Source organism: Podarcis filfolensis (genome assembly GCF_964270895.1).
Source record: "Podarcis filfolensis genome assembly, chromosome: 7".
Taxonomy (NCBI): Eukaryota; Metazoa; Chordata; class Lepidosauria; order Squamata; family Lacertidae; genus Podarcis; species Podarcis filfolensis.
Window position 1 is genome coordinate 43,125,135 of NC_139603.1, and position 24,416 is coordinate 43,149,550.

A 24,416-nucleotide genomic window follows, 5' to 3' on the forward strand; every position below is an offset into this window, starting at 1 on the left:
CAGAAGTGAATAAAAGCAAATCACATGCTGAAAAGGCTCTGCTCCAAAAACAGAATTTGACTGTTATTAACTGTAGAACAAAAAAGAACTTACCGTATTTTTCGCCCTATAGGACGCACCGTCCCATAAGGCGCACCTAGTTTTTTGGGGGGGAAATAAAGGGGAAAAAAAATATTTCCCCCCCCCCCAGGCGCGGGGCTGGGGCGGGGGAGGCCCGAGCTTCCCCCGACCCCAGCCCCCAAACAGGCAGCTCTCTGCAAGCCGTGGGAGCCCAGCGGGAGCGCTCCCGCTGCTTGCGGAGAGGTCCGCGAAGCCTGGGCGCGCTGATCTCAGCGCGCGCAGGCTTCGGCATGCTGGCAACTCTCCGCAAGCAGCGGGAGCGCTCCCGCTGCTTGCGGAGAGGTCCGCGAAGCCTGGGCGCGCTGAGCTCAGCTCGCGCAGGCTTCGGCATGCAGGCAACTCTCCACAAGCAGCGGGAGCGCTCCCGCTGCTTGCGGAGAGGTCCACGAAGCCTGGCGAGCGAGAGGGGTCGGTGCCCACCGACCCCTCTCGCTCTCCAGGCTTCAGCGAAAGCCTGCATTCGCCCCATAGGACGCACACACATTTCCCTTTCATTTTTGGAGGGGGAAAAGTGCATCCTATAGGGCGAAAAATACGGTAACTAAAACTGACAGATTTTTCCTTGATGCACAGTTATATTCAAAGTCATTTTCTAAATTTCTATCACAGGGTAAAGTACAAAGAATTATTGTTAGCTGGCCATTGTTAATAATATAAACATTATGAAACTGAAGAAAATTATGCATGCAGCTAAATAATTAGGAGTCTTTTAAAAATAAAAGACTTTAGCTTCAATATAGCCAGAAACTGGTCAACGGACTTATTTCTGAATTACTTCAACAAAATCTCATTACCACCAAGGGCCTTGGTGTGAATGCTTTTTAGAGCACTGCTTGTCGGGCTATGTTTGACTATACTGTACAAAAACTAGCCTTCACCAGACTGGCTAGAAAATGCATTCAGTGTGCTACACTTTTAAAATTAAAGTAGGGTCCTCCTGGTATCGTGCTACATATTGCCAGAGCTAAGGATGAAAGTACAGCACTAAAAATTTCCTCTTAACATTTTCTCATAAAGAAATGAATATGTCACATTGCACTTAGTATTGAGACTGAGATCTGAAATTTTAGCTACTTTTTAAGCAGGTATTCTTATGCAGCCCTAAACTCTGCTTATCGACTTTACATTTATGTATTACCTAACATTCATTGATCAGCTTTAAATTGAAGCAGTATATTGATTTTGTACATTCTTTTCTTTCTTCTGTGCTTTTAATTGGTTTTAGTGTTGTTTTTAATAGGGTTACTTATTTAATTGTTAGTATTTATACTGATACTATGTTTCTAGTTGCGTTTGTTGAAATTCAAGCTCTGAGCCGCCTTGGATCCTGTCCCAAAAGAAAGGCAGGATATAACTTATATCAATCCAAAAAATATGAGGGATTGATGTTTTCTTAAACAAAACAAAACAAACAAACAAAAAAACCCACCTCATTGGCTTCCCAAACTACATGATTATTTGAGACTAACAACACAAGACTATGAATGTTTATTCAGAAGTAAATATCTCAGGTACATATGTACAGGATTCCACCCTGAGACTGCAATCAGAGTAAGTCTGAGTGAACCTTACTTCTAAGTAAACATGTACAAATTGGGTTGCAACTCAATTCTCCCGACCCCGTATTTAATGGCCACAGTGCTTTACAACATGTAAGATTCTCATACCAAGGGCTTCCTTAAACCACCCCAGTTCACCCACCCATGGCAAAGCAAACTATGTCAGCTGTACAGCCTGTTTCCTGTTCTTGGCACAAATGTCTTCTAGGTAACTGAACTTTTCAATCATACTGTCTATGTTTCCGGTTGTACACTACAGTGCCAAACCAGGAGTGCCAGCAGCTGTTTATGAGGCTATTAATGCAACGTGTGCCAATGATGTTCACTATGCTAGTATAAATGTTACACATATTTCTCCATTAAATGTAACAAAAAAGCACAGAATATTTTCCAACAGGGGCTTCATATTACACCATTTTAAATGGCTTCTAAATTTTATGATATTGGCTTGGATCAAAAATGCCTTTCTGCTACCAGAAACCGGTTGTTTCTGACCTACTGGGAGAGCACTGCATTAGAAAAGTGATTCCCTATCCAAAAAAGTTATTCTACTTGTGCAAGCTCCAGCCCAAGATTTGGCACATGCTCTTTCAAAGACTTTATGACCCATAAATGTAGTTCATGCACTACTTATTCAACATGCTTCTCAAACTGCAATGCAAACCCTGATATACCTTAGTACTGTGCGGCAAGTAACCTTCCGCTAGTACTTGCACAAGAGTATAATGAATAGCATGTAAACATTTTCTTCTTTAGATAAATCCCAATAAAGTGATTTGGCATTCAGAACAACCCAAGCAATTTTTGCCCTACCTATAACTAAAGATTTTCTGTATGGAGCTCCATGTGTGGCTGCCCTTCGGCCTGGTCCAAAAGATCCAGCTAGTGTATAATACAGTGGGCCTACTGCTTGTGGGAGGAGGGCTGACTGTATGTGACATCTCTGCTAAAGCATCTGCACTGGCTGCCCAAATGCTACTGGGCAGGTTCAAGGTTCATACAAAGCCCTGAACAACTAGGGCCCCGGATACCTTAAAGGCCACCTGAGTCCTTATACCCCAGTGAGAATAGCCAGAGGAACACTGTTATTTGTTCCTGATGAGCAAACCTTTTCTCTGGCCTTCCCCTTTGAACACTTAGATCCTCTCACCTCTGTCCAGAACTATCCTGTCAAAAGCATGCAGCTCTTCCTTCCTTCATGCGATATCATTTCCTCCATAAATACCTCCATTGTCCATGACCTTTAGTCATTCAACTACTATCATCCTCAGCCTGTCCAAAAGTCTTATACTCTTAGAGCAGGGGTATCCAACATAGTGCCCTCCAAATGCTGTTGACTACAGCTTCCAATAGCCTTAACCAGCATTGCCAATGGGCAGGAATGGTTGAGCAGTAATTTTAACCAATGTTAGAAACTGAAATATGAAAATTAGGAGCTAAATGGCACCTTAAACCTAGCTTATGGGTGCAACAACGGAATGTCCAGGCACACTTTTTAATAACAAGAATACAAAGCTGTAAGTGAATGAACTGCTGCTAAAATCTAGTCTAGTCCTCATCTGAAGACTGCAAAAAACAAAGCCATGCTTCCCCTGCTCACCTCCCTAATACAGTGGTACCTCGGGATAAGAACTTAATTTGTTCTGGAGGTCCATTCTTAACCTGAACCTGTTCTTAACCTGAGGTACCACTTTAGCTAATGGGGCCTCCCGCTGCCGCCGCGGCACAATTTCTGTTCTTATCCTGAAGCAAAGTTCTTAACCCAAGTTACTATTTCTGGGTTAGCGGAGTCTGTAACCTGAAGCGTCTGTAACCTGAAGTGTCTGTAACCCGAGGTACCACTGTATTCTTAAGAGAATCTCTTCTCTGGTCTTCAGAGAATGGTTGGAAGCGGGGAAGCAGAAAAAGGTCCTTCTTTCCTTCCGCTCTGCAAACAAGCCCTGGATTCTCCCTACACACCCTTTCCTTCAGATAAATTTATCTTTTTTGGGACCACAACTGACACATGTTAAAGGCCTATACAACTGATGGCAGAGACACCCACCTTGAGTGTCCAGTTCACAAACCTAAGACTTGCCATACTTTTCCATGTATAAAATGACCCCTAGATCTATTGGAAGTCTAGTTGGGAGGAATTTCTCCTCCCACACCCTCAGCGACAGCAGTGCCAGTTTTAATCTGAAATCTTAGGAGTAGTACTGTACCCAGAGCTCAGAAACTGCTCACTTTTATGATATTCCCTGTCGCTAAATGTGCCTAGAACAATGCTAGTTTCGAACGCTGATCTTAACATCTGGAAGGGCCCATGTTAGCCACCTCATCTAAGAATGATCCCACTTGCTCTCCCTTGCTGCCCCATTTAAGCCCAGAATACCCAAGTGGTGGCACCATTTTCCTTCAAGTTCGTCATTAACGATCACCTATTCCATGAAGCATCTGGCTTAACCCTTTTGTTTGTCTCCCATCCCTTGGTAAGTACCCAAATTTAAAGTTCTTCAGGATTTATCTTGATTATATTACTTAGTAAAGAATCACATGCATTATACATAATAATAATCTGCCAACATATTACCTCATACAAATGGAAACTGGATAACTAAATTTATTTTTGTTGTTAGTTTGCATGTTACATAGAACAGCAACTCATATATTTAAAAGTCATACTTTCAAATAATAATACTACTACTTGTCCAGCTTTAAATCACTTTGTAAGCAAGGAAAAGATAAGAAGAGATAATAAACAGGTACAATAAAATGTTTTCTCCTGTGTGAAGTTTATTTAATCGCACTGTTCACAGACTCTTTAAAATTAAAATAATTTTTTTTCAAAGGAATCTACAACATTCCTTTAAAGTCAACTTACCTTGTCTTCATTTTCAACACACTAAAAATCACATTAATAATTTAGAGCAGTATACCAACTGAGATAAGCAACTACAGGAAATGCAACATACTGATACTCTAGGATATGATGAACTAAGCAAATAATATTATGTAAGCCCCAGTTAATACACACCCAGCCAAGATCAAACCCATTATACACCTAATGTTTGCAACAAATATGTCAGGCCTTACTTCAACAACTAGCTTATCATTTTAGAAGACCAACAAAAATGAAGGTTCCAAAGCAAACACAGCACAAAAAAAGTCAGCAGATGGATACTGCAATAAGTTGACTGACAAAAAAAGAACCACATGCATTGTAAGCCAAAATTATTCCTTCATCAGGAGAAGTTACTGATGAGCACATTATTCTTTCTTGTTGTATAGTTAAAATATGGTATGCTGCTTCTAGATACACAGAATTCCCTTCATGAAAGGCTACCTTTGGTCTGAGAGAGGTTGGGCTCTTGTCTGCGTCCTATGGAGATTTTTTTATGCTGCACTCATTAATATTATCAAGGCTTTTGTGCAACAATATAATGGTATGATGTGCTGAGGCGCATTAGACAAATTATTCTGAAATGAAGTACCACCTAAAGTAGTAGAGCATCATGAATCCTTTTATTAGCCTAGATGGACTAACATTTCACAATATGATCTAGTTGTTCATTAAAGGTAAAGGTAAAGGGACCCCTGACCATTAGGTCCAGTTGTGGCCGACTCTGGGGTTGTGGCGCTCATCTCGCTTTATTGGCCAAGGGAGCCGGCGTACAGCTTCCAGGTCATGTGGCCAGCATGACTAAGCCGCTTCTGGCGAACCAGAGCAGCACACGGAAACGCCGTTTACCTTACCGCTGGAGTGGTACCTATTTATCTACTTGCACTTTGACGTGCTTTCGAACTGCTAGGTTGGCAGGAGCAGGGACTGAGCAACGGGAGCTCACCCCGTAGCAGGGATTCGAACCGCCGACCTTCTGTTCGGCAAGTCCTAGGCTCTGTGGTTTAACCCACAGCGTTGTTCATTACAGCTCCTTAATTATCAATACATGACATACATGACCCTATATAGTTCATCCGAAAGAATTTCATCCAGTAGAAATCCTAATGACATTGCATTTATTAAACTGTAGTCTGGTGGACAAATATGAGCAACCATTATACAAAAATGAAGAGCATTAATTCCCACCTACCATTCCTTAACTATTCTAGACATTTACCGTATTTTTCGCCCTATAGGACGCACTTTCTCCCCTCCAAAAATGAAGGGGAAATGTGTGTGCGTCCTATGGGGCGAATGCAGGCTTTCGCTGAAGCCTGCAGAGCGAGAGGGGTCGGTGCGCACCGACCCCTTTCGCTCTCCAGGCTTTGCGGACCTCTCCGCAAGCAGCGGGAGCGCTCCCGCTGCTTGCGGAGAGTTGCCTGCATGTCAAAGCCTGCGCGCACTGAGATCAGTGCACCCAGGCTTCGCGGACCTCTCCGCAAGCAGCGGGAGCCAGCGCTGGGCTCCCACGGCTTGCAGAGAGCTGCCTGTTTGGGGGCTGGGGTCGGGGGAAGCTCAGGCCTCCCCCGCCCCAGCCCCGCGCCTGGGGGGGAAATAATTTTTTCCCTTTATTTCCCCCAAAAAACTAGGTGCGCCTTATGGGACGGTGTGTCCTATAGGGCGAAAAATACGGTACTACTTTCTGGTTAGAAGTTACACACAATACTGGAGTGATATCATGCTCAACTGATTCAAATCTACTAAAGACATTTCTGACAAACTCCTCTGCTCCCCAGCTTTAAGTAGCCCAAACAATTTGCTTTAACTTTGTATTCAACCACTGCCGCACAGGTGGCCACAGAGCTATAACAGGCAGAATTTTTATTCCCAGTTTTATACTTCTGTAACCATACTTCATACTACAACCTCCCTAGAACTTTCTAGCAGTGTTATTAACTGTATTGTCTATACTGTTGTGCTCTATATTGATTTGCAAAGATAAAATATAAATAAAGACTTCCAACTGCTATACAGGAAGCCATAAATTTGGTACAAAATTGTTTTAGTGCTATGATCATGAGCAGAAGAGTCCTTCCATGGGCAATATGATTCTTTCTGATATAATCCAGTACATTTTATGTGAAATACTGGTAAGATTTAAGCAATAATTTCTGGAAATATTAGACAATCATCTTAGATTACTAAAACAGTAATTACAGAAATGATGCCATGCATCTTTATTGAGAAGTCTCAGCAATTTCAATGGGACTTGTTTCCTATTAAGAGTGCATAGTATTACAGCCTAAATATCAGTAGCTTTGTTTATGCAAGAAGGCAACCTGCGAAATTAAAGGTGAAATCAATACCCACCTGCGCAACCGCAACTTTAAGAACTGAGTAGAATTTATGTCCAAGTAAACATGCATTAAGATTGCAGAACTAAAAAGCGTTTTGGACTTAGAATGAATGAAACCAAGTTTGTTTTGGCCAGTGATGTGGGACAGAACATTTTCCAGCACTTTATTTTTCCACTTCATAACTTAATTAACAACAATGCACAGATATAAATGGAAAATATATTAGGCGAACTTGGCAGTTTCAATGTTTTTAGCATTGCTTACTAAATACAAGTAAAATAAAGATGCTAAATTAAATCATTCTCTAGCACATAAAAAAAACTTCTCGTGCAAATTTCCATATGCAAACTAACCTGCATTGGATTTTTTTCTAAAAGACTCCCATCACTGTTTTCAGTCCTATAATTCTATTTCTGACCTAATATATTTTGCAGTATATTTCCACCTTAGAATAAGGTTGGTGCCATTCATCACAGCACCCCCCACAATTTGATGTTGCAAATACGTAATTAAAATGTACCAACACAGAAGTTTTTGCACCCAAGAAGCCAATTTACTATCTCACTTAATGGACTTCTGAAACAGCAATGCAAATGTCTAATGAATATGAGGGCTGTTTCATATTACATGTATGCAGATCTATTTTAATACTCCACATTAGACATGCAGAAGCCAAATACCAATTTGCCCCTAACAGGTATCTTAAAAATTAAATGAAAGATGTGTGTATATGAAACTGTGACGCAAGAAACAGCTATTACATTAGCCAGATCATGAAAATTCTCACTTCTTTTCCTTCAGTGTCTTAAGTTTGAGAAAAACATAAACTAAGTTAAAAAAGACATACCAACATATGACAGATACATATTTAAAATGTTCCAACCCTGCCTACATGAAAGACATACCAATGACCAATTTTGGCAACTGATCTTAAAGGCAGAGGGATGGGTTTAATGGTGAGCTATTTTTACTCTTAAGTGCAAGCGTCTCAATTTGCAGTAAGTGTATATCCTTTGCAATACCAGCAGCTATGCAATGGTGAACTATACTTCTGTTATCAGATCAGTTTTAACAATTATCCACCAAGTCTCCAACATTCTGCAGTTTGTAGTTAAGCCTAAAGTATTCTTCAGCCTCTGTGCTCTATTTGCAGAGATTTCAAAAAATGCTTAAACCTTTGGATGCACCAATACAATATTACAAAATATGTCATCATGACTTCACCATGGTGAAATTCCATCAGTAACTAAACTACCTGTACTTGAAATGTAATAACTAAGCATGAAATGTTGTTCTTTAATATGGGCAGTGTTAACAATGGCTAGTGTAAACTTGTAGCCAACAGAGAATAGTTATGTGTGGCACCTTAAATCCACTGGGTGAAACACAATTATTTAACCTGCTTGTGTAATGGAACTTCTGGTTTCTCTTTTCCAGTGTGAGAAACTCACAATATATAAGCTAATCGCCAAATGGCACCTTAAACCAAGGTTGTGGTCACCACAACGGAATGTCTAGACACCATTTTTTAACAATGAAATTTATTTTTATTATTATGATTTTTCATTTCATTTCTATACTGCTTTATGTTTTAAAGATATAATGTGTTTACAACACATTAAAACATCAAATAAAACAATCCAGAATGAAAACAAATGGAAGCTTAAAGGAAAATATTTCAGATTCTTCCGTAAGTGACATTTTGCTTTCCCCTGTTTATTTATTTACCTATTTAATTTATATAGCTGCCCCACAGCTGAAGTAATCTAGGAAGCCAGTGTGGTGTAGTGGTTAGAGTATTAGACTAGGACCTGGGAGGCCAGGGTTCAAATCTCCACTCAGTCATGAAGTTCACTGGGTGACCTTGGGCCTGTCACCGCCTCTTAACCTACCTCACAGGGTCGCGCTGAGGTAGGGAGGGAGGAGGAAGGAAGTGAACCATGTACTCCTTGGAGAAAAAGATGGGATATAAATGCAGTAAACAAGCTCTTCTGCTTACCTGCTTAAGAAAGCTGGAGAAGCCAGCCAGATGGAGATCTGCATGTGGTCACAACTGGACTCAGGCCAGTAGCAAAACACAACTGACTAATTTCTAACACTGCTCTTCTCTAACCTCCATCTGCCCCCCAAATTTGTTTCAAGGGGTCCCCTGGAAGGGGAAGCCCCATTACACGAGTGGACACCCATTCAACTACAATGGATCTCACCCTTAAGGATATAGCACATAGTTACAATAAGGTGTCTTCTATTGGGTCAAGCTATTGGCCACCTAGCCAAGTATTTCAGCTGGCAATTCCTTTCCAAGGCAGACATCTCTTTCAGCCCTACTATATGATAAAATTTAAATCGGATATCTGAGGGATTTAACATTGCTATTCATGATTGAGGCCCATCTATTTCAACTTTAACTTAACCACATGCAGTATGCACTAAACACCATCCATTGTTATTAAGAATGTTTCATCATTACTGGATTTAAGAGACTTTTTATTAAGAAACACTTTTTTTTTTACAAAGGAAACATTTTAAAATAAATTTTATGGCAATGCAATAAGCTATTAACTCGAAAGACAGCCTGGCACTGACTGCTCAACTGTAACTTTTAAGAACGTAAAATAGTAATTTTGAACTTATATTTGAAATACTTTTGTCTTGTTTACCACTTAAGCACACTTGCATTATCAGCAACATACAAAGGCAATGAAAGTGACCCATTTGTTTGTACTACTCAAATGGTGAACTGCAGCAAAATCTTTTATTTTGAATTATGATGTAAAGAGTTCTAGCCCGTTTCTGCATACTATTACAATTTTTAAAAAGTATTTATATTATAAGCTTTTCTGGGGTTTAAATATGGATCCAGTGTAACTACTACCCTTATTCTAAATATGTTAATGCCAGTGCATTGTCAGCAATGTCAAAACATCGTTGGAACTGTGTCATAAACTTTCAATTATTTTGTATTATCACAATTCTTGATGTAACTTTAAACAATTTTTTACAAGCTGCAAGGTTATCATGTTGATTCCTGTAGCACTTACATCCTGATCTGAAACATTTGCACTGAATTGTCTGCCTGCAATATCAGCATAAGGTCACATTTGTGATATTGCACTGGCACAGCACTCCATATATTCTGTCCTAAGCCTTTATTTGCTAGGGAAACCTGTTTTAAGATTGTGGCAGAAATCCAGTTTATCAGAGCTCTGGATGAGAATGTGTCCAGATCCTCCTGTATTCTGAAACAAACTGAAATCCCATTACTTAATTGTTTCAATACATTTGGCAATGACAACCATTTTACTTAAAGGTAAAGGATCCCTGGATGGTTAAATCCAGTCAAAGGCAACTATGGGTTGCGGTGCTCATCTCACTTTCAGGCCAAGTGAGCTGGCATTTGTAAATATTTGTATATTTACTTATACAAATGTCTATATATGCCAGTGAGACTCAAGGGCAAGACTCAATAGGCCTACACTTGGTTTACATGCACTGTACATTACCACATTGTGGTTGCTACTCTAAGCAAACTTGCTTACAAGTTTTATTAGAGTAAACAGGCTTACAAGTATATTCATTTCAGATTTAAATTTAACTGAGGCAACAGTACTAAACACACTAACTTGAATTCAGGACAACTTACTTTTGAATAAACAGACTTAGGACAGTCCAGCATACCAAGGGTAAGGGGCCTCTATGTATTCTATCTAACTAAGGACTGTACACCTTCAGCTTTGCCATCCAAGTTGTTGTTTTTTAAGCTGAAAATGCCATTGACTGGGCTTTATACAAACAAAGCAAATGTTCTTATTTTAAGTTACTTTTGAGTTGTGTTCAGGTACTATAATGAAACCACTATCTGGTTTTATGCTATAGATTATTCTAAAAATGCAAACATGATATCAGGAATTTTAAAAAATTGATTTAAAAATTAGCATGCCTCCCGATAGGTAGATGCTTCAAAAATTCCTCTGAAGTAAACCTTAACTGATTCAACTAGATGACTTCCCTAGGTAATGCAAGAACCAAAGCTGAAGGCCTGCTGCAGACCCATGTATACTTACCTGGGATTAAATCTAAAAAAGCTTACTGGGAATTACTTGTGAGTAAACACACATCAGCTCAGGCTGTATGTCACACAAACTTTCAATGGCCAGTCTATAAGAATTCCACAGATGTTTCCACAACATTCTATCTTACCCTTCATCCCACCTCCACCACAAAAAACCTCATAATGAGTAACTTTTATCAGTTAAGTCTAATTTTTTACATTTTCATATCTTCCTCCTGAACACATTATCTGTAAATTTCACAAAAAATTAGTGAGATTCCCAAGCAATGAGTTTAGCTTGAGGTTTTAAACTAAAACTGATTTATGATTGTCAAGTTGCAACAGAGCTTGAAGATTCTGAAATGCTATTTAAAATATAAAAAATAAAATAAAGAAATTAAATTATAAAATGCTACCTGAATTCACAACTTCCTTCTTTGAGCAACAACATTACTTTAACACCCCAAGTGTCCAAAAAACTAACACCAATATGTCATTTTAACTGCCTGCTCCCCTAAACTCCCATTAATCAACCTTTGAATATTACAAACTTGCTCAAAATGATATATTTTTCCATTAGAGTTACAATCTAGCTCAAGGTAGGTTATAGTATTACTATAGTCCTCCCTATACCTAACTCAGTAACTTAAGTAATATTAATTCCTCTAATAAGCGGACAACTGACACCTAGATTGTGATGTTTCTAAAGACATCCATTCAACCTAGTGCTAATCAGAGAAAGAGTACAATTTTACGATTAACAGAGTATGTTTACTGTGTTTTGGCAATTACCCTCCAAGAATCTTGGCTCTTTTCCAAATGGCATTACAATTTCATCACCATCTATATCACTGCTATAATGGGGGATAACTAAAAAAAAATTAACATTCTGTATATATTGCATTAGAAACATTCTGCAAATAAGAACACACCGAATACCGAAGCAACAAATACTCAAAGCACAGAAACTTATCCTGTACTTTGTACACGATTCTTATATTCGATGCACGGTCTCATGAAACACACCTGCGGGGCGGGGGGAGGGGAAGCTTTTATTTCTGCCAACAACAACAACAAAAACGTGTCGTTCACTAAAGCCAAGGTGTCCAATATCAAGAGTGTCGTTGCTATGGAAAACGCCCATTACCGAGCTCCTTACATGACACGTCAGAGGGCGTTGGTGCAAGATACCACCACTCGACTACAGGTATATCAGAATGGAAGAATCGAGGTGGCAACGAAATCGGGGGAAGGGAAGGCGCCGCCTGGAAATGTAGGAAACGTGCAGAGTTTCCCCCTCCCCCATCTTATACAAGGGCTGCCCAGCCGCATCTTGAGCCTCTCCTGGAAACACGGGTGGCGCGAAAGCCGTCCCCGCACTCCTCTGACAGCGGCGAGCGGGTGGCCGGCCAAGAGGAGATTTGGCCCAAGCAGGGCCTGGCCCGGGCTGCGCTGCGGAAGAGGAGCCCGGGGAGGGGCGGAGGAGCTGGCAGCGCCTAAGGCCGGCTCCGCAGACTCGCCAGGCCGGCTTCCCTCTCTCGCCCTCCGCCGGCGGATGGAGCCGTAGCTGGGGCCGGCCAAGCCGGCTGCTCAGGATGACGCGGGGAGGTCGGGGAAGCGGGGGAGGGAAGAGAGGCTCCCGCCTCAGCACCGCACACCGACGGCGAACCGGGGCGGGAGAAGACAGGAGGAGAGAGCAAGATGGCGACGGCGACGCCTCGTCCCGTCCCTCCCGATTCAAACCTCCCACCCGAATCTCCGCGGAAGGAGGGCGGCTGGGCCAGGCCTTCTTGCCGCCCGCCCCACATCTCTCAGCCCCACCGCTAAACACGGCGCCGGGCGGGGGAGGAAAGAGTTGCCTTTGCCCGTCCACCCTTTTGGGTATCGCCGCCGCCCTCCCCCACCCATTGGGAAGGATTCCTGCTCCTCCGCCCGCTCTCTCGTACCTTTGAATTTGAGGTCGGTGGGCGGATCGAGGACCAGGATCTGTTCGTGCTTGGAGAGAGCCCCGGCGGCCGCCATCGCTGCTCCCTCGCTCGCTCAGTCCGGGAGGAGGAGGCGGAGAGGGTGGGTGGGTAGGTAAAGGGAGGACACTCTGGTCGGGGAGGGAGGGAGGGAGGAAGGAGAGAAGGGAAGGGACGCCGACCGAGGAGTAGCAGTCGTAGCAGCAGCAGCGCCCGCCGCCTCCTCCTCCTCCTTGCTCCCTCTAGAGGCGCGCGCGGACAGAGAGACGCGCGCGCCGCCTTCCTTCCTCCTCTCTCTCTCACACACAAACTCTCTCTCTCTCTCTCTCTCTCCGCCGCCGCCTCAGCTTTCTTCTTGCCCGCTTTCCTTTCCCCCTTCTTCTCCCGTTAAGGACTTGGCTCGCTCTGTGAGGAACCCCCCGCGCGGCTGTCCAGCGCACTGCGTTCGACGCCGACGACGGCACGGGCGCGAGGGCAGCGGCCGCCTCAAGCTCTGGCACCCGCACGTCAGCCTATGGGGAGAAAGGCAGGCAGGCAGGCCCGTGCGCGCGCGCGCACGCACGCCACGCGCGAAGACACATAACACCAACGCCGCTTCGAGTCTCCGCCTGCTCGTCCTTCTCCCCCCGCCCCCTGGTCGGTTGACAGGTCTGGTCGCTAGACACGGGCCTCCTCCTCCTCTCACGTGGGCCGGGATGGGGGGGGGAGAGCTGTCACGCGCGCCCTGAAGGCGCCACAGGTTTGGGTTTTTAGCAGTCAAAAAGGAATTCTCCCCTCCGGAGGAGGTGGGTGGGGGGATACAGTGTGGTACTCGGGGCAAACCGGAAGGAGAAAATGACACCAAAGGGTTAAAGCATCGGGAGTCTCCAACAGCGGAAAAGGAGGCGGGCTGGGAACTGTTGGTTCCCAGCATGCATCGCTCTCTATTTCTCTGGACGTTGCATGCTGGGAGTTGTAGTCGCCAAACAGGAGAAACGGAGTTGACTTGGGTTAGAAAGGTAGCCCGTCCGGGTCTCTGTTCCCTCCGTACATTGAGTGCTGGGGACATTTAATTGCCCCCGTGTGGCAGGAGTGGCCGGGTTAAATGCTTAATGTTAAATTCGAAACAGATAACATGTTTTGCGCTGAGGATCAGAAAGAAAGGAAAACTGGAATTATTTATTTTTCACTTGAGTTCTTTCAATAACGCTTGCTTTGTTATTTTTACCAACGTAAATATTGCTGGGCTGGCTATAAATTTGCAAAGATCGCACAATCTGTTTAGCAGAATAAGCCTGCTCACTATCTTTGCCCAGTTTCCCTTGGCAAAGTGTGTTTTTTGCACCTTGAGACCTTGATCCTCTAATTGAGGTTGGCACAAGGGTGTGGGTGTGGAAATACTGATAACAGAATTATCTGAAAATATATAAAATTCCAAGCAATTCCACATATTTTTATTGATAAGCAGCTATCACTTGGAATATATGGTGGGGAGCACATCAGAGTTAAACTGCAGTGGTAATAAAAATATACTGTATGAGGAATAATAAAAGCATTGGCACACCCATTGCAGACATAGTAGAATTACAATCAATGTATCACATTTAAAATGAATATATGTTGTCACAATGAGAACAAAATATAGATGTTGACGTACCCAATTGTACAGGGAACCCTGGAAAAGAAGAGAGAAAAGAACAGATCTTAGGGCAGCCACTAAAATGTAGTAACTGACTAGAAATTGTTCAGTTACAAGCATCTGAACTCAAAAGACAATTGTGCCAATATTTGTTTAGGTACAGGAATTATGAGTCTTGCTCAGGATGCATGACATGTTAACCACAGTCCTATGCTTGTTTACTTAAAAGAAAGTCTTGCTGTAGTGCTCAGTGGAAAGCTCCACTAGAATGTATACAGCAGAACAGGAAACATATCACCAAATCATAGAGAATGCTGGTGTGGTTAAGTGCAAACACAAGGCAGCTACCAGAGGCAAGGATGTTTTCTTCAGGGGAAAAAATAGAGCAAAAAAGAACACAAATTTGCCTTTAAAGTGCAAACAGGCAATAAGGGATGCAGAAAAGGCCTTGCAGTGGGATTGAGTGAGATTTGGTTGCCCTGATGGATATTTATCAAGAACGGGAGAGGAATCCAGCAGGGCTCTTACTTTATTGATTTGAAGGTAAGGCATTGGCTTGCAGCCCAAATCTCCAACATAGTTCCCCTGAGTTAAAAAATAATAATAATAGGACTTTTGTTAGGGTTGTTTTTTCTGAAATGTCAGTATGACTTTCATTGTTTTCATAATCCAAAAATTGGGAGGATACAAATTTTTAAAATAATACTGAATTTTTAATGTAATTAACCTACTTCTGTTCTTACTTTTAGTCAGCATTCAGTTTATTGCAAATATCTTATGTAATTACATGCAACTAGTTCCATATCATGAAGTACTATTCTTGCATTTTTATCTGAGGTGATTTATAAAATATTTATTCCTTTTCAGTCAGCTTGTATAGTTTTATAGACGGAATCTTTGACAGCCTCCTGTTGAATTATTCATAGGGCCACGGTATGGGTGATACTAATGAGAACTTGCTAGATTGGAGCTTGCAACCGATACAATGTACGTGTCTCTGCATTTTGTGTGTGAGAGGGAAAAAGAGGGGGAGAACCTTTTCCTACTCCTCCAGATCTTGTGTGACTTGTAATCATAGAATCATGATAAAGTAATATTAAGCTTTAATAGTAGACAAAGCTTACGAGTAGCTGTTTCTGCTGCTTTATGCATCTTGCCATGGTTAAATCCTTTGGGTTGCCATGTCCAGACACTGGTACCTTTAAGAGCTGCATAACATGAAACTTTCTGCCAATTGCAGCGCTTTTCCATTACAGTACTAATATTGTAATGAGGACAGCAGTATTAGGCCATATTATGGAATTCTTAAAGCTACAGAACCTCTCTCAGAGCCTTGACTCAGTACATCCGTTTTCTCATCTTCTGCAATCTGCACTGGTGTTCTTTCCTGAAAGTGCTCAATGATTTGTGCTGCTTCCCTTCCCCCAACACACCCCAAAGTTATAATTCATTGATGCATAGTAATAGATGTAGAGCTAACTTGAAAATATAAATGGCAGGTAAGTGGTTTATCTTTGGAACAGTCTAGTTTTTACATGCAGTGGGCACCATGCAACTACCTCAAGCCTACCCATAATTACATAGATAGAGTGAGCTGATATGTGAATAAGGAAGAAAAAGCTCTTGAAGCTGAGCTTGCTGCTTAATTTCAGGGAATCTATTTCACAACTCTGGTAGGTAACCTAAGTGCTTTAACAGACTTGAATGAGCAAGTGGAGGTCTGAAGTACATACAGTATTTTATCAGATATATTACCAGGAGTCGTAACAGGTCTTTGAGAAATCACAGGTGTATTTAAAGTGACACTCCTTGATAAAGCTCCACTTCGCTTTGGTATTTATTTTTTGAAGTATGAAATATCTGTTTACACACACACACACACACACCTCTAAGACCTTTAGAACTGAGAAAGAAAATTGTACCTTTTAATATAAAGAAACAAAAATAAGTTATTCTGCACTACCTTATTTGGCAGTGATCTTGCATTGATAGCAAAGTGGTTAACTTTTCAATGGGCAGTTCTGTTTCTGTCGCTCCATAGGAGAGAGATCCACACATGATGTGTCGCCATAGTATTTTGCAATCATATTTGGTCTCTTTTACAAGCTTGTGTCTACTAACTGATCTGAGATCAAACTACTGTTATTACATATCTGTTTCAAACTATATAATAGCACAAGCCAACTCATTCAGGAAAAACATATCTGTGTACCAGCCCCAAAAGGGTGGAGACTGCTTTTACAGATGAAAGCATTGGTTCAATATGATATAAAATTATCTGTCCTTATCTTTTACATCTATCAAGCTTCCCTTATACTTCCTACCAGACCAAAAAGCCCCGAGCACTGCAACACTCCCATTGTTGGTCATTCAGTTTTAGCATTAATATTTCAGTTGTAAGATGGACTGTTAAACATTTGATATTTAATGCATGTAAATAATTTTGTGTTTTCTTTCTATACGCAGCCACGAACCTACCATAGTATCTTTCTTTCTTCTATCTTTCTTGTATTATTTCTACTTATTGAGGCATTTTAATCAATAATCAAAGTATCTGAGATCCATTCCTGCCTTACAGCTGGGTTGGGAGTTATTATTCAGATTTGAAGATTCTGCATTCTTCAACTGTTATTGGGTACAAAGAACAGTGGAGGGAGCGCTCTTGGTAGTTCCTGCACCTTCAGAAGTTTAGAGGTGGCAACCCGGGAGAGAGGCCCACCTTATTTCTGTGACTTATGTTGTTGTAAACTGGTATTGATATTGTGTTGTGATGTAGCACATCCAGGGAGTGCATGGTGAAGGGCAGTTAAGTGGTGGTGGTGGTGATGATGATGCCATAAACAACTTGAGACCCAGGACTCATACAAGAGCCTCATCTTCCCTACTGCCTGATGTGAGCCTTTCATTCATCTGATAAGGACCTCCTGGGGATGCTACAACTACTGGAGATTTGACTGGCAGTCACTGAGGGTAAGCCTTTTCTGCAGTGGCACTCCTTTTTTGCAGACCCACATCTTCTAAACTTAGGCAAGCACCATCCATGATGGTATCCCTGCACCTCCTTAAAATGTAGTTATTCGACCAAGCTTTTGCTGATGCATAATTCTGGTTTTAGCTGGCTTTTAAATTTCTGCCTGATTGCAGCTGCATTTTACGATGTACTTGTTTTTCTTTTTTTCGTGTTCACCACCTCAAGACCTTGGTGGCAGGTAGTATAGAAATGTTCTTAAAAAATATAATAAACAAACTACAGCAATGTCTTTCCAGGTGTATTTGTGATTTTATAACTCCCACCCAATAGCAGAGCTCAATATAAGTTAAAGCCTCCAGAAAAAAATAGTTTCGAGGATGTGTGAATAGCCAGAGGCATCTTAAATATGGCACCTGCTTACATTTATGGGAAAGTTAATCCCACTGAGTACAATGAGACTTATTCCCAAATAAGTCTACATAAGACTGCAGCTTCATATCTCACAAATTGCATTGGATGTGCAGCTGTTTTATTTAAAAGGTGTAGAAGGAATGGTCACAAAAATGATTTGCATAGTTAATTCTTAAAGTTATATTGTCAGATTACTTACAGACTGCTTACAAAACTTTTTAATTGATTTTATGCAAAATGGTGGAAGAACCAAACTTTTGCATAGGCTTGTAAATGCTTTTCTATAGAGAAAAGAATGTCCATCAGGAAATACAAGTGCTTTCTGTTCTGATCATCGTTCTCTTTTATTTTTGTCATCTAACAAAGGCAAAAAGGTGCAAAAATTAAGAATATTTATTAGTATCATTCATTATTGATTAAATAAAAAATGATTGTTTTAGACACAAATCTTGTTTCTGATCATACAATTACAATATAGACACAACAATATTAAAAGATTATAACATCTCATACATAACCACCAATGGGTCCAGCCCATTGAAAGCCCTTGCATAAACAACACAGAGTGATAGTACTGAGTACAAAGCATTACACTGGAATTGATTGCTTTTCTGGGTTTAAACAAATAAGATGGAATAAGAAAAAGCATATGTCTACACAGAAATAGTGCCATAAGCACAGAAGCACAATCACAATTGTGTGGATGGAATCAACTATATAAAATATTATTCACTTGTATTATATTCAAGCACACTAGTTAAATCTGTTGCCATTTGAAGATTCGTTTCTTGTTCTGCAGCTTGCTGCCATCGGTCAACAGATACATGTGCACTATTCTGCTATTTTAACACTTTAGACTGGCAGATATCAATCAAAAATCCTGGGAGAAAATGGAGACTGGACTCAGGGAAGTGCATCATAAGAGCCCAATTCACCTCCCCTCACATTCCTTTTGCTGGAAATGGGGCAGCTCCTGTCATCTCTAAAATAATCCTAGTGGAGCGATTTGGCCTTTTGGGATGCATGCCACATCTTCAGTGCCTAATTCGTTCTCCGTTCATGATGTCTTTCTGAGGCAGTGGAATATAGGCCCCTGTGCCATTGAGATGATCTTTTCCAGAACACCATCAACCAGGATCAGCCAAAGTTGTTCCACCAAGCCAAGCAACTGTTTTCACTAAGAGGTAAATAAAATATGCCAACTTCTTGGTCAGCTAACATAGCTCTCTTGCTCCAGATGGCATGAGGGATGCAGGAATGAAGTAAGTCCTACTGAGTTTAATGGGAACTTTTAAAAAATAAGTATGTTTCTGACTGTATACACTAGAAATGCAAACCAGAATTATCCAGTAGAAATAGCTACCAATATATATAGAATGATACATATGTTAATATACATATTGGCATTTTCTGCACAATGCTCTTGTCATAAGGAGACTTTTAAAAAGCGATCAAATGAGTACCGCTATACACAAATGTTATATGGAATATGTTATCTATACAACTGTTCTTGGCTTACATCTGCTAATAAGGACCAGATATAAATCATAGCTACATTAACAATATGCTGCCGCCCCCATATCTGTCTGGAGGTGTTGATGCAATTGCTTTAAGAAGTCATATGTATGAGTTCAAACCATTAAGTCCAAATCTTAATATCTGAGGGATTATGAAGCAAACAAACACAAAGTCAACATATAAATAGACAATTCATGGTTTTCTTTTCCTTCAAAAAGCAGTTCATTCATGTGATTCCAGAAATTTGTATTCATTCCAACTAAAGAATGACTCTCTTGAGCTGGAAACTCATGATATACTGGATTTGCAGATTATGCTATAGCTATGTTAGCACTTGTTCCAGTTAAAGTATTCCAGAGACACATGTCGGGCAAGCTGGTCAAGACGGGCATTTTGTACTGTAATCAGATGACGTTACCTACAAATACAAATATTTTCCAGCGTTGCTCTCTGACCCAGCCAAGCACTTAGCCAAAGCTCTGGTCCACATCTGTATAACATTAACAGTGTGGCATGTGCTGGAGATTTTGCATTGCTTTTGAGCAACAGTAGGAAGCAATAGCCAGTAGTCCACCAAGCAATTATCTCCTTTAACCAGCAGTCATGTAATGTGCCCTACTGTAGCCTGCATTGTGTCAACATTAGCAGTCATATTTCACCACCATCCTACATCCTAGAGGTTCTTACGTGCAGTTCAGTGGCATACTCCTTCCCAACATCAGTGACAATATCATCATGACACCAAAATCACCATCACATTAGTCATGGGATCAAGTCACTTTTTGTCAGATGTTTTGTGACTCTATGGCCTTGCTGTAGGCCAGATATATTTGGAAATGCCTTCTAATCACCAGTAACCATAGAAACATCAGGACTGCAAAGCCTGAAGTTCAAAATGTGGGGGTGGGGGAAACCATGCCACTCCCAATGTAACACCAGCTCTACTCCTATACCTGGTATAATCACCATGCCAACTAAGAGTGGTAGCTCCTGTTAAATTGGGACCTAGCATAATATCGATTACAATGGTCTATTTCAAATCCAAAGGAGGAAAGGGAGAATCTAAATACCAGTCATTGTGCAAGCTGCATGCTATCTTATGAGGGGGAAATGGGAGAGAGAAACCTTTTCAAACAGCAGCTTATCAATAGTTGCAGTGTTGAATATACTTGAATGTAATTGCCACAGAATAAACACTACAGAAAACTGAAAATGTGGCTGAAGTTCTGCATTCTGCTTGGTATATAAATCCCTTTTATTTTAATGGATTTGCGCATAGAACCACTTTTCAGAATAGGAACAGATATTAGTTGTGAAAAGGTAAAAGTCACTCCTGTGCATAGCTAAACCACATCCTGTATAGCAGTACAAGTGATGCCCTACTTTTCTCTCATTTGTGATTCTGACCTTTCATTCTGAAACAAATGACATTTTACATTTTGTCCAAATGATCAAACCTAACAAAAGCCTGTTGAGACTGGTATTATGCTTCCACATACCTGCTTAATCTTGGAAGACCTTGTCAGTGTCTCCAGTTCTTCACACTTTCCTACCCCACTGAATTTGTTAAATACATGAAGATAACCTCTTTTCTCTGCTCTACAGACTGTTACTATACTCTGAAGCTCACATTTTATCAAATAGGTCTACAGGAGATAATAAAGCAATTTCATTCCACAGAAATGATATACTTGAGACCTGGTCATGAGACATGAGGGTTTTGTGTATCAGCTTCCAGGGCCTAAGTAGAGAATGCTCATGCAAAACCACCTAATTTCTCTTATTTAAGCTGTGCCTCTGGTTTGGGCTACTATATAGCTGTTCTGGAGTATATCGCTTCTGAGTATATCATTTTTGCTGGGCTCTGAAAGTTAGACTACTATGAAACAAATAATGGTGAACTATGCACTGACAAACACACATTTCTATAGTTTTGTAAAGTAATTGAGTTTCAGTTCAGTTGGCATGACAAAATAGTTTTGCAATAAAACAGTTTATCCATAAAACACATAAATGCAGCTACTCTATAACTTATGATGGGTTATACTTGCTTCTCCCAATCAACAATATTCTGCTCTCTTATTATAAATACATACATTATGCCATGTATATGCCATATACATTAATAGAAGACACGTAAAGCGACTTAAAGGTTAAGGTAAAGGACCCCTGGACAGTTAAAGTCCAGTCAAAGGCGATTATGGGGTGTGGCACTCTTCTTGCATTCAGGCCTAGGGAGCTGGCGTTTGTCCACTGACAGCTTTCCCGGTCATGTGGCCAGCATGACTAAATGACTTCTGGCTCAATGGAACACTGTGATGGAAGCCAGAGCGCACAGAAATGCCATTTACCTTCCCACCACAGCGGTACCTATTTATCTGCTTGCACTGGGATGAATAGCCATATACATTAATAGAAGACAGGTAAAGCAGCTTGTAATAATTTGGAATCATATCTGGAATGCTTTGTAGCATTTCCCCCCTACTCCATCTTTTATAATATTTCATGCAAAACTGGAAGACATAATTTCATTTAAACTGTCACCATTGTATACCATATTTAATTTTTAAAGTAATTAAATGTGAAGTCATTCACGGTCTGCACTGTATTAGTGATGGGTTTTGCTTTGTCTCCATTTGCAGTATCATGTATGGACCCATTCTATTGTTTGTAGAATTGATTTAACATTTTTACAGTATGAGATCTAAGCAATTTCATGTTCATTTTTTGTTTTGAAATACTATTCTATTCCCCTATGGAAAATGCTACTGTTCTCACAACTGATCTCTTCCGTCAACTTGCAAGCAGAAGCAGAACTGAGGTGGCAGAAACTATTCCAATTGCAGGGGTGGGGGGGATAGGGATTATATAGCTAACTTTGCACACGCAAAAGGTCATCCTGGTTTATCATAGGAAAAGGCACATTACCCAGAACTTTATGATTTTGTAATTTGACAATTTTAGCTCCCAAAAGGGGCTTTCTTTAGCCACTGGTCATGTGGTTCACAACCTATTCAGGTAAGAATACCTATGTATGTGAGCAGAGAAGAAAAATATTACTTCTACTTATAAGCTGGGGATTTTCAGTTCCCCCATTTCTGTAGAAGCCCCAAAACATCACCAAAAAGCAAGAAGTATTCTGGAGTAGCATATCATGCAGCTCAATGGGCTTCTCATGGATTGCAAAATTGACTGGCTTCTCCCATGCCCACATGGAAGCATTTTCTTTGTGACTTCAGTACATAAAATATGAACAAGCAACTTAATAGCAATGTATCAATTCAATAAACTTCCCAAACATTGAATCAGTATTGTGCGTTATCTCTTTATACAGTGTCTGAGGGCATGAAAATAACCTCTCCTAATGCTGTATTTGCAACCAAACTGCATTTATAAGCTGTTGTGGTACAATCTATATCAATTCACTGCACAGAAAGTTATTCTTCAGCCTTCAACAGCTTCAAGGTCAATGCTAGAATAATGCAACTACCCTTTCTCAATCAACCACAAAGGGTGCATGTTGCAAAACCTATAGATATTTAAGACAATCAGCTGCACACTTCTTTTTTCAAACAGCAAAACACTGGCTTTTGAGGCTTAGGTTGTGATGTAGCCATGCCACATTTCCCAGGATTGTGATCAATAAGGCCATGCACGGATTTTACTAATGTATTTAGGTTGCTTTCTTCTCACAGATTAACATTATTTATGTCAGTGCTACTTACTCCACTACTTTCAACAACTTGAAACAAAGACTGAAATGAATATGGCAACACACACATAAAATATGTGCTACTGTTCTTACCACTGTTTTTATGGACTAGAATCCAGTGGTGGTTATTGATGCTACATAATTTGGCCACTTCCATCTGCTTATTTTCAGACATATCACTGGCATCAAATGCCAGTTCAGTATTTGTAAGGTGAAGTCCTTTAAAAGCTGATTTATACTTTCTTTGTGAAAAAGGGCAGATGTGAACAGAGCTGGGTTTGCTGCTATCTTGTCTACCTTCAGTCCAGTAATTGAAACTGAAGGAGACAGAAGAAGAATTTAGTTCATTGTATCAAACTATGGAGCAGGGAAAGACACAACTACTGACAGATCTTCATAGCACTGCATCGCCGCCAGATGGGCTTTAAATGAATTCAAGTATCTGGAGTGGAAGGTATGTTATCCTATTCATTTTTGGCTTCTGGAGCAGCATCTGCTAATCATTTTTTACTATGGTAATTGGATGTTAAATGCAAATATTTTGAGTTTACAGTGCTACACCCTCTCTCGACTCCTTTAAGACTTCCTGATGTACTTAAAAGTGTCGAGTTTGCAATTACTGCTTTTACCTTTCAAGTATAGAAGAAACTACAGCTTTAAGCTAAAAATTACCAGAATTTGTTTTTTTTTAAAAATTACTATTATTTTTATCTATTTATTGTTCAAAGATAACTACCTAATTGGCACCCTTTTAAGTTATTGCTTTAGAAACAAAGTCACAGAAGCCAAATCTGGTTAGAAAAAAAGATTAAGAAGTACATATCCTTCACTTAGTTAAAATACCATAGTATGTTTTTTCATAAAGGTCAAATCAGAATATTGTACTGAAAATGTAACATTTGCTCTTATCAACAAAAGGCTTATTTAAAATACCCATTGGTTTAAACAGATTATTCCAATAATCTGAGTCAATATTTTAAACAGTTTATTGCTAAAATGAATTGTCCATTTTAATTGTGCAGATCCAAGACCTTTCTCCTACAATTCCAATAAAAGCACTATTATTGCTTTTAGACAAGATGTTCTGTCATTGAGTTTCTGAAGTCTGTAGCTCAATAAATAAGCAAATGATTTATTTTCTTTTTTCAAGTAATGCAAACCAGGTTGAGTTGGTTTAACAACACCGCTTAGTTGTTTGTGCAGTCTGCTTTCCAAGTTTTATCGTCCCACTGTTGCCATTTTCATGAGTTTCCAAGGGTGGAATCTGTCGAC

At 40.5% G+C, this 24,416-nt stretch overlaps 2 protein-coding genes across 4 annotated transcripts in view; both read right to left on the reverse strand.

Moving 5' to 3' along the window:
* The window catches only part of VAPA (VAMP associated protein A), a 29,954-nt gene extending 16,147 nt beyond the window's left edge, over positions 1-13,807 (reverse strand). Inside the window, exon 1 of one of the 2 annotated variants that reach the window (XM_083622656.1) lies at positions 12,897-13,807. In XM_083622656.1, coding sequence (XP_083478782.1) covers positions 12,897-12,972 — 76 coding nt within the window. In that variant the 5' untranslated portion in view covers positions 12,973-13,807. The remainder of the gene's footprint in view (positions 1-12,896) is intronic. The other variant, XM_083622657.1, reaches the window with a different exon arrangement.
* Positions 13,808-18,289: 4,482 nt separating this feature from the next.
* The window catches only part of RAB31 (RAB31, member RAS oncogene family), a 41,572-nt gene continuing 35,445 nt past the window's right edge, over positions 18,290-24,416 (reverse strand). For both annotated transcript variants that reach the window (XM_083622687.1, XM_083622686.1), the window contains exon 7: positions 18,290-24,416. In XM_083622687.1, coding sequence (XP_083478813.1) covers positions 24,319-24,416 — 98 coding nt within the window. In that variant the 3' untranslated portion in view covers positions 18,290-24,318.